This window comes from Haplochromis burtoni, unplaced genomic scaffold (genome assembly GCF_018398535.1).
Source record: "Haplochromis burtoni strain Fernald_Lab_line unplaced genomic scaffold, NCSU_Asbu1 Contig_797, whole genome shotgun sequence".
NCBI classification, from domain to species: Eukaryota; Metazoa; Chordata; class Actinopteri; order Cichliformes; family Cichlidae; genus Haplochromis; species Haplochromis burtoni.
The window spans coordinates 90170-101106 of record NW_024583158.1 but is presented as its reverse complement, the minus strand read 5'-3'; the positions used below and the strand labels follow the sequence as shown (position 1 = coordinate 101106).

At 38.4% G+C, this 10937-nt stretch overlaps 2 protein-coding genes across 3 annotated transcripts in view; both read right to left on the bottom strand.

Moving 5' to 3' along the window:
- LOC102306303 overlaps positions 1-1286 on the bottom strand; it is a 34021-nt gene extending 32735 nt beyond the window's left edge. The window contains exon 1 of the mRNA XM_042215696.1: positions 994-1286. Coding sequence (XP_042071630.1) covers positions 994-1033 — 40 coding nt within the window. The 5' untranslated portion in view covers positions 1034-1286. The remainder of the gene's footprint in view (positions 1-993) is intronic.
- Positions 1287-5550: 4264 nt separating this feature from the next.
- On the bottom strand, positions 5551-10461 carry LOC121811833. Of its 2 annotated transcripts, none has more exons than XM_042215694.1 (7): positions 10130-10461; positions 9045-9380; positions 8686-8826; positions 8023-8124; positions 7641-7678; positions 7421-7558; positions 5551-6972 (listed from the first exon to the last, which is right to left on the bottom strand). In XM_042215694.1, the coding sequence occupies exons 1-7, from the start codon at positions 10167-10169 to the stop codon at positions 6784-6786; spliced, it is 984 nt and encodes a 327-aa protein (XP_042071628.1). In that variant the 5' UTR covers positions 10170-10461; the 3' UTR covers positions 5551-6783. The 2 variants fall into 2 exon arrangements, with proteins under 2 accessions (XP_042071628.1, XP_042071629.1); XM_042215695.1 differs by having other exon boundaries at positions 8023-8070.
- Between the last annotated feature and the right edge of the window lie 476 nt (positions 10462-10937).

Below are 10937 nucleotides of genomic sequence, written 5' to 3'. Positions count from 1 at the left end.
AGAACAACATTTTAAAGTAGTTCATTTAAATTCACTCTCTTTATATTTTTCATTTGAACAAAATCACCCTGCTTCTTCCTGACATCGACACAAGCCATCTGCTGAAGAACAGCTCAGCTCAGAGTTAAAAGTTTAAAAATTGACCTTTTATTTGTTTGTGATAAGAAATTGATCTGCTTTCATGTTTTTGAAATAGTTGCTTAATATTCAGTTTTCAGTCTGTTAACATTTAAGCTGTGCTGTTCCTCTTGAACTTAGTAAAAAGGCACAAATAATGTTGTTGTCTTTTGCCCACAGTTACATTGCTGCAGTTTAGCTTTCACAGAAACGTGACTTACTGGCCAAGACCAGGACCTTTTATTCTCTACTGAAAGCCAGAAGTTACCTGGAAAACTTGAAGTGGTGGGTATGTCCTCATTCAAACAAAGTATACTGTAATTCTGTTACTGCTGCATCAAAATCATAGTATTATCCCACTGACTTGTGTGTAGTGAGGTATTTGAAAATCCACAGATAAAGAAATTAGATGATAGATAAATAAATTTTGTAGAATTTGCTGATGAAAAATTGAACTTGTTTTGACATTAAAAAAAAAATCAAAAGCTTCCTTATAGTCATGATGTTAGCCTGAATTATATAAAACACTGCATCAAATAGAACAACAAAGTAATTACAGATGTTTATCCTAAGAAAACAAAATTAAACTGAACCAGCCTTTTAAACATTCTGATGTGTTCGGGAGTATAGATTGCTGAATTAACGAGGTGCACCTAAAACCACCATGAATACCGAACCCATATTGTAGCGTACAAAATGCTGAAGGCGCACAAACTTTTTTTTAAGTGTGGATGTTGTGACCGCGGTTCAGTATGGAAGCATCCAGCTGTGGACATTCACTCACAGACAGCCTCTGCTTCTGCTTTCAGCACTCTTTAGTGTAGTGCAAAACCTGCAAACATTTTTATAAATCAGAAATAATAAGAATTTACTTACAGAGGAAGATGGAGCAGAAGAAAATGTGACAGAGTTTCATCTCGAGGTTCTGACGGCTTAATGTTTAATGCTGCTTCTCTTACTTCTCTGTTTGGAAACAAGGAACTTCTAACTTCTCTTATCCTCGCAGTCCCTCCTTCAAATTCACACTCCTGCGCTTTGATGGTTTTTTTTCTACTACAGAGTCAAAGATTAAGTGTCCATTTATTTATGGGTTTCTTTTAAATCGTCCTTCAGAAGTTCCAGAAGTTGATTCTTTTGGTTTCTAGAAGTCTGACCTGCGTCTCACAGAGCAGACTTTTCAGACTTGATCAAATTCACTTTAATTTAGCTGTCTGGCTGTAGTCCAGTTTCGTGTGAAACCAAAAACACTGCATCATCTAAAAGCAACTCGACTACTAAAAAAAGCTTTGACACTGACAGAGAGGAAGTTTTGAGCCATCAAAATAGAAAATTTCAAACAAAAATCTATTCACTCACTTTATTACTCAATTGTACTGAGATTGTACTAAGATCATCTGAGTACAGTTAACTCACTTTCATCTTCAGTAAACAAGTTTGAAGTCATTTGAGTTTCGTGACACTGCACTTTATTCACTTGAAGGAACCATCAGATGGTAGGTACATTATGATCATAAAGCTGGACATGGTCAGCAAAAATAATCAGGTAGGTTCTCAGTTGGCCATATTGAATGTGAGTATTATAAGAATGTGCGTCTGACAGAAAATAAGAAAAAGCAGAACAGGTAAAAAAAATGTGGTGTTTCATCTTCTTATATGTGAGGGAATGAATTACAGAATACTTTGCGGCCATGACCTGTTGTAAAGTTTGAGTTTCAGGGTAGAAGCAGAAGTTGTATTTAACATATAGAAAGTGAACGCGCATTAAGGAGAAGTGGGCTGTGTAGCCTGTGCTTTGTAAAGTTCAAACGCACATTTTTGTTCATCTTTTCTGTAAGAAAATTGTCACTTGTTTGAGACATAACGCCCTTATTTATAAATGGCTCGTACAACCCAGTTGATTTTAAAGTGTGCTGAGGAAACACATTGTAACTGATGTTGCTGGATGTTCACTGTCTGGATTCCTCCATCAGAGGTCAGAGATACAGAGGTCATACATACGAATGAAATGATGGCAGCTCATTAAAGGCTATGTTAGAATGTTTCAGTGAAATCAAAGCCTGGATGGCGTTAATTTTAAACTTTAGTGACAGCAAAACTAATTCCACTTATCTGGGTCATGGGGGCAGTAGCCTAAGCAAGGAAGCCCAGACCTCCCCAGCTACCTCCAATACGGGGGAACACCAAGGCGTTCAGGCTGACAGATATAATCTCTCCAGCATGTCCTGGGTCTGCCCTGGAACCTCCTCCTGGTGGGATATGCAGAACACCTCACCCAGGAGGTTGTATATGTCTGAAATAAAGTTATAAAAATAATAATAATCCTTGTCAGATGTCTGAACCACCTTAACTGGCTCCTTTTGATGTGCAGCAGTCGCTGTACTCTGAGCCCCTCCCGATAGCCAAGCTCCTCACCCTATCTCTAAGGGGGAGGCCAGCCACTTTTCTGAGAAAGCTAATTTCTGCTGCTTGTATCTGCCATCTCTTTTTTTCAAACACTACCCAGAGCTCGTGACCATAGGTGAGGGCAGGGATGTAGATCAAGAACTTTGTCTTTACACTCAGGTTTCTCTTCACCATGATGGACCAGTATGGTGTTGGCATCACTGCAGCCACAACACCAATCTGTCAGTGGATGTCCTGCTATCCTCTGTCTTCACTTGTGAACCAGACCTCAAGAACTCCTCCACTTGGGGCAATAACTTGTTCCTGACCCGGGGTGGACACTCCACCTACTTCTGACTGAGGTGTCCTAAGACTTGGAGGTGCTGATTCTCATTCACACCGCTTCACACTCAGCCCCTCTCTTCACCAGAGTCCAGAACATACAGCTGCAGATCTGCTGATACAATTGTAAAATCACTGACCTTCTGGCCTAGGGTGGACACCCTTATGATCAAACATGGTCTTTGTTATTGATAAACTGTGGTTTGCACAGAAATTCAGTAACAGAACACACTGTTCCTCTCAATTGGGCCCCTCCAGGTTACATTGTTATTGCTTACATGAGCACTGAAGTCTCCCAAAACGATGGGAGTCACCAGATGGAGCACCCCACCCTGGGACTCCAAGAAGCCCGGCCATTACCTGACCAGAGGTTTCAGGGAACCCTCTTGTCTACAGGGAGAAACACCAACGTATTGGTAGCAAGCCAAGGGGATACTGGGATATAGTCCAACCTCTTTCCAGGAGACTGGACTTATCCAAGGTTTTGAAACTCATCTACCTTCACTATCTCTGCTGTGATTAGATGGAAATTGTGTTGTTTAAACTAATTTTAATTTCCATTTATTATAAGAGAATTTGAAGCAACATGTGTTGGCTTACCGTCTGCTGCTAAATTGTTTTGCTACATTGTGCAACATCAGCTACAAGCGATAATCAAACAGTTTTCTTCTATGCCACTTCTGCATGAGAACTTATCTGACTCAACAGCACAACCTTGTGGGGGAAATTGTGTAGTGCACACCTTAAACTTTGCAGGTCAGGCCAGCCCAGGCAGGGTTAAACTGACAGTTTTCATTGTCAGTTTTTACATTTATGTTAGGCTACTTTTAATTAACTGCTTTAGCCCACTTACAATGAAAATTTAAAAAAATCTTATTCATGACCTGTGTAGTATGTAGAACTCCAATTTCGAAAACACAACTTTCTTTTCTTTTAGTTTTTTTTATAAAGCTCTGACTTGTATTATGAGTATGAGTCTGTGGTCTGGGAGAGAGTCCTGTAACTCTGTCTGCAAAATACAGTATATAATGACCAATGCTGGGCAGTTAATTATATAGTTACTTCTTCAAAAAAGTTACTGAGTTTGGCAAACAACAAAGTTTTTTGCAGCTATTTTGTTTTAAATGCAGCCAAGGCATTTTTAAATAAACATTTCAAACTATTTACAGAACAATCAGCTGTTCTGCATCAAATCTGATGCCACGCAAATTATTTGTGCCACTCCAAAAATAATTTCTGTCCACTATGAGATAAAGGAGAACAACAGCCTGATACCTGCAGGCCTGACAACAGGAGATGTGTCACTCCTGTAACTCCTGTAACATTCAGCAGTCGCCTCATTGTTCTGACACACACAATAAAACTATTGACTACACCACACACTAACTACACACTAACTACACAGGATTTGCGCTAAACGTCTCAAATCTCTCACATCTCAAAGCACCGCTGTCACTCCTAAAACTTCCCCCGTTTCTTAACAACTAGATGCCATGTTGCCATATAATTTTTTGATTGGTCGACATGGTACTTTTTTGGACGAATAGGAAAGGGATAGGGGGGTGGGGTTTGTTTTTGCTCACAGGTGGAGAGTGCTTTCCAGCCTTTTTTTTTTTTTTTTAAATGCCGTTTTTTCTTCCTGCAGTAAATATAAACAACGACAGTATTCAGGAAGAAAACCAAACATTGCATTTTTTTTTATCATAACTCTGGTTTTACGTGGCCGATCAACAGAATTTAAAAACTGGTATAAAGTTCACACTTTTCCCGTCAATTTTTCCTTCTGTCCTGCTCACATCTCCAATGGTTGTACACGTTGTCATTAACGTGGCTTCACTCCACGTCAGCCACGCCGCTTTGCTCGCTAAAACACCGGTGTCGGCGCATAAGGACGCTGTCATAGCCTGTAAACGACCTTGATTGGCTGCATATATAGGCATATATAGGCATTACTGGCTGGACTATGGGATAAGGTGGCATCGTTCTAATCCCATATGGGAGCAGCCCATCACTGACTAACACTGCAAAACAGAATTGTTAAAGTTTTAATTTTAATTTAAATTCAGGTTAGATTTTTTTTGTGCGCAACGCAGATTTTCTGTGCGCAGAGACCGTGCCAGCAGTGCGCAATTGCGCACGTGCGCAGCTTAGAGGGAACATTGCAACCAATACAATGTGATAACACAGCACCAGTGACAGTTCACACACACACACACACACACACACACAGCACACACACACACACACACACACACACACACACACACACACTTGTGTTGTATTGTAGTTCTACAGTATGATAACAGGTCCTGTAGTCCCAACAGCTACATCGGAGAATAAATTGCCTTTCAATGCAGACACTGAAGAAATGTGTATCCAGACTTGGAGTATTTTTATTGAGAAAACACATGTTATGTACTTCTTTTGACCGTTCATTTCCTTGAAACACATCAAAATATTCTTACATTTTATTTATTTAAATAGTATAATCCTTCTAGTGACATATTATTTTACAGCAACACTATAAAAAATACATTAACATTGTTCAATAAAACATAAATCCATCCATCCATCCATCCATCCATCCATCCATCAATTCGCTTCCGCTTATCCTTGTCAGGGTCGCGGGGGGCGCTGGAGCCTATCCCTGCTGTCATAGGGCAAGAGGCGGGGTACACCCTGGACAGGTCGCCAGTCACACAGGGGCAGACAACCATTCGCACTCACTTTCACTCGCACATTCACACCTAGTGGCAATTTGGATTATCCAATTAACCTATCCCCACATATTAAAACATAAATGTAAAACCAATTTTAAATAAGAACACATATGTGCAAATGCAATATCTCAGAAAAATAATAATGTAATATTATTAATATTATATAGTAATACGTATTTAGTTACTCTCAGTGTAAGTGAATGATATGTGAGCCTTATTTAGACTGATTGGGACCTGATGAATGTAAAAACAAAGAATTACCTGATTATTTTTTTTTATACCTGATTTTTGTTTCTGAGAAAAATGAGATCCACATAAGAGGACATTCGTTTTAAATTTCGATAGAACAGCGGCAGTATAATGTCCTCGTAAGTGGATCTCTGGCCCTTGTAGAGCAAAATTGGGTATTTTGATGTCGACAACCCAAAATGTATTTTCCACATATGTGGATGTCAGGTCCTTGAAGGTTAAATAATGTATATGAAAGATGGATGTAGCCACCATGACAGTTTGTCAACCACCTGCTTGTAGCAGGTCACAGTTTATTTCTGCTGTGATTTTATACACAGGTAAAAGTTGTTTAGGACCAGGATGGCTTTGGTGAGAGTAAACTGGAATAATAACATAATATAATAACAATTTCTTTGTTTTTGTTTTGTTTTGCAGCTTCCTTAATTTGTTTCTTTTTAGTATCAGTTTTTTCAGGTCTGGTAAAAAACAAACAAACTACTATTTGATTAAAATAAATGCTTTTAAAATGATTAACCATGCACACCGTTAGCCACAGTTATGGAGCATGAGTTGAGACAGAATGGTCTTGAGGTAAACCTCTATCCAGACTGTTAGCCACAGTAAAAAATACAATTAGGGATCTCTAATAATGCTGCATGATTACAGACACAGGCTTGGTTATAGGATTACTATCTGGAAATACAACAGCTAAATGCAATGTACTACTCACAGGTCAGTTTGCAGAGCTTTATGCAACTGTTTCATTAAATCTGTCCTACAGAGTTTCTATGGAAATATTAATGGAAATAACAGGATTAGTTTTCTGTTAAGTTAAACTAAACTATCAACTACCATAAAGAAACATTTTTAACCTGAGATTAACTGATTGAAAGCACATTAATATTTGCAATAAACAGAAAAGAACATTCAGTTTTGTCTGAATTATAATCACTTGTTGATCTTTGTGAGAGGTAAAGTGCCATCAACAGCATTAAAACTGTTTCTTAACTGCAGAGTACAGAGGAGGTGAAGCATCTGTGGTGAGGTTGGAAGGGCTGGTATGTACCAGAGGTGTGGAGTAGACGACTTCATCCGTTTTACTACAGGATGTGTTGTTGGTGGCAGGAATGTTGGAAAAATCCACTTCAGCATAATTAACTTTATTCATGTCGTCTTCAGCCTGAAAGAAAAGTGAGATCAACCTTCAGACCCTTAAAAACGTGTTTGTAATTAAATAAAGGTTTATGGAGCTACAGCCTGAGACATCATTCTTTCTTGTACACATAAGTTGTACCCACATTTTGAGTGTGAAATCTTTAAAAACATAACCCTCAGCCATGTTTTCTGAATTGCTCTTTAAGTTATATCTAAACAAAAAGTAAACAAATCTCTCATGAATAAAACGAAAGTGTTTGTACCTAATAAACTGGACCCAAATCCTGTGCATTGAATTTGGCCATTTCTAGTCATTGCTATTAGCTGGTAGAAAGAAATGCAACAGTATATCCACAGGGCATAATAATAGTATAATATCCATCCATGACTACTGATGAATTACTTCATTACTCAGACTGGTTTGTCCTGGATTTGGACATCAGAGTTTAAAATAAGAAACGAGTTGTATCTACTTTGTTCTGAGAACAGGTGGTGAGGTTGTAGAGGTCGATGTTTTCAGCTCCATCTGGTTGGGGGCCTTTTGCAGTGGTGTAAATTGAAGACACTTCCATCTTCCTCTGTGGGGGCCCTTCTCTTATTTCTTGCTTGGCCTGCAGAAGGAGAATAAACCAGATGGTTGATACAAACAAAGCGATAATGAAACTCAGGTGTCTCACAGTTCCTAAAACTCACCCGTGTAATGTTGGCATACTCTGTTTCCACAGGAGGTCCTGAAAATGCAGGTCATAAAACAAACATCATTTAACATAATTGATAGTCTGACCTGTTTAAAGCCAGGCTGGAACACTACTGACTTTATAAGATCATTTACTGAATATCTCAGCTTTTTCTTTAATACACAATAGAATTTAAACAAAATGTACATGAGTCAGTTTTAGTTTTTATTCTGTCAGCAGCAGAGATCAGTGGGTGTTAAATTCATACCTGATGACTAGGTCTGCAGCATAAGTTTAGATTAACTGTAATGTCGGGTTAATCTCCAGGAAATTAATGTGCATCAGTATGATGTGCTCTGTAAAGATGAAACACTGCTGTGTGTTTATTGTAGGCTCACCTTTGGGTTTAATGGCCTTCCTGTTCTTGTAGAAAATCAGCAAAGTTGCTGATAAGACGATGATCATAAGAACCAGAGTCAGAATCATGTAAAGCAGCTTATCTGCACCTCAGCAGAACAGAGTTTTAGTGTTACTCTCTTAATCAATAAAGGTTAACTGATGCAACTAAAGACACACAAACTGTTACACTGATACTTGTATAAATTCATGGAAAGAAATCTGAGAAACTGCTGAGTGATGGACCAACAACATCTTTGTCTGCCACTAAGAACTCATGTAGTGAAACTCTAATGAAGTCAGGCATGTTCTCACTCAGCTTTTAATGCCCGGTGGTTTAAACTTCTTGAGTTCTTCATTCAGATGTTGTGCCATACTGCACTACTTTTATTTGATAACTTTGAAGTTTAGCTTAAAATAAAATGACTCTTGTACTTTACTTTTGGTACTTTAATTCTATTTTAATGTGAATACTTTTTTTTTCTTTTACTTTTAACAGAGTTGTGTATTTCTGCTCCGTGACTGTTTATAATTATACTTCAGGAATAAATCAAAGTGCTTCTTCCACTCCTGCTGATGTGTCATTAATGGACATGGATGAAGGTTCTTTGATAAACATGAGACTGATTCACACTCACACATTCACATGTGCATATATGATGTACCTGAGCCTGATGATGGTGTTTCAGGAGAGGTTGATGAAGGTGTGAAGCTTCCTGAACTGAAGTGTGTTGTTGTTGTTGTGGAAGCTGATAAGAGAAATGTTGATGTTGATAAAGGCTCATGAGGTGTTGGAGTGTCTGAAGCTGTGAACAAAGAAACAATCAGAATAATAATAATCCTGCTTGAAGCAGGTTTTCTGTCTGCATGTGAGTAATAGGTGTTAATGTGTGTTTACAGCACAACTCATGAAACTAAACGTGTAGTGTAAATATGACACATGTAGGTTATTTGAAAGATATGTAACTGTGATCATTGAGACTTTCACATCTTCAGGGACATGAAGAAGATTTTTTTTACTCACCTCCTGTGATGACAAGCTGGAAATCACATGGTTGTAAACTTGTGTCCAGTGTGCAGCTGTACCGTCCTGAATCCGACTTGTTCAGCTGTGTGATGCTGGCATGCACAATATCCTTTGAGAAATTTTTTTTTTCATATTTGATGCTGTATCTGCCGCTCTGGGCTGTGTAATCAGGTGTTTCAATGAGAATGTTTCCAGTTTCACATTTGTCTTTGCAGAACAATGTCTTTCTTCCAAGGATCACAAATTTGCATTTGACTGTGATGTTTCCTCCTTCCACTCCTTCATAGACGAGAGTTTCAGCGTTGGCAAGTCCAGTGTTTCCGTCCTGCAGGTCTGTAGAAAACAGGAAGAATCAATTCTTACCATCATGTAAAACACTGCAGTCCAATGATAAAGTATTTTAAATAAATAAAACTGGAAACAGATACTTATACACTTTATTTGAGTGCAACATTTAAAAGTACATCAGTTAAATTACATTTTTACTTGTCATTAGACTTTGTACAGACTTACACAGACCATCTGCTGAGAAAGACTCAGAATTAATCTCTTGAAAACCAACCTTTCATTTGTTTATGAGTTTATGGCATTTTGACGATGCTGCTCTAGTGTTCAGATTTTTCAGTTTAACACTACTTGGCTGCCCTGTTGTTCTTAACTAGCTTAATAAAAACGTCATGGAAAAATGATTGTTGCATTACAAGCTCTGAATAATTCAGAAAGAAGGAAGCAGCACTATTTACTTCCATACAGATATATTAGTATAAGACTACAGTCTGCATTTTAACTGTCTGTGCGAGAAAAGGCAACCTTAAGTTAATTTTTTTAGACATTATAGAAAAAACATTTGACTGGAAACAAACTGAGATAAAACATTTCTGGGCAAGGCAGTGGGACGAAACAAAATTTGAGTGATCTTACACTATGTGTAACCACAGGAACAGAGAAAGACAGAAACAGTTTGTGGTTAAAACGGTTCAACAGGGAACAAAACCTAGAGGTCAACTTTCTTATAAGAAAGCAACCAAATAAACACCGAGAGGAGAGAAAATTAAATATGAAGAAGAAGAAAATTTACTTACGGAGGAAGATGACGCAGAACAAAATGTGACAAACTTTCATACTGATGCTCCGAAGAGTTCAAGCTGATTCTCTCCCTTCTCTATTTACAAGCTAGGAACTTGTCACTTCTCTTATTAATGTGCCCCTTCCTTAAAATAAACACTCCTCCTGTCTGCAGTTTTTCCACAGAGACATGATAAGTGTCTGTTTCCATTTAAATTATCCTCCAAAACTTTACTCTTTTGGTTTTCAGAGTTCTTTTTTTGTCTCTACCAAAACAGACTGTATGGACTTCAATGACAATTTCTTTTAAATAATTGTCTGACACTGTACTACTGCTTCCCTCAGTTCGTCCCCCATTCTCTTTCAGCTCACCCCTCCGTTAAGACCAGCCTTCATTTAAGTCAGCTTTCTCCTGATTGGCTTGTAAGCATGAGTTTGTAACGGCAGGTGGGTGGAGCTTCCTGAGCTGTGTGTCAAAGATTGCAACATCTAAAATATCCCCTCTAACTGACGTCATACACAGAAAAGAAAAGAAAAGAAAAGAAAAGAAAAGAAAAGAAAAGAAAAGAAAGACTGTCTATCAAGTGAATGCTTGGCTTTGCTTCAAAGTTAGGGTGATCAGATGTTCCTCTCTTTGTGGGACTCGTAAGACTTTTATTATAGTCAGAAGACTTTCACGTGAGACAGTCTAGTGACCTGTCCACCTGTCCACCTGTGTCCCTGTGGGACATGCGAGGCTCAAGAATCCCGGAACCAATGAATAGTGCAAGCAAATTACTATCAGGAGGGACTATGCGCTTACCTGCTGCTCTCTGGCAGGTAGCT

What these genes read in the sequence shown, in the direction of transcription:
- LOC121811833 (XM_042215694.1), bottom strand. Translation starts at nt 10,169, where the DNA reads ATGAAAGTTTGTCACATTTTGTTCTGCGTCATCTTCCTCC. An exon ending in GTTCTGCGTCATCTTCCTCC is followed by an intron (nt 9,381 to 10,129) that starts GTAAGTAAATTT and finishes TGTTTTCTACAG; the next exon opens with ACCTGCAGGACGGAAACACT. An exon ending in CCAGCTTGTCATCACAGGAG is followed by an intron (nt 8,827 to 9,044) that starts GTGAGTAAAAAA and finishes CTTTGTTCACAG; the next exon opens with CTTCAGACACTCCAACACCT.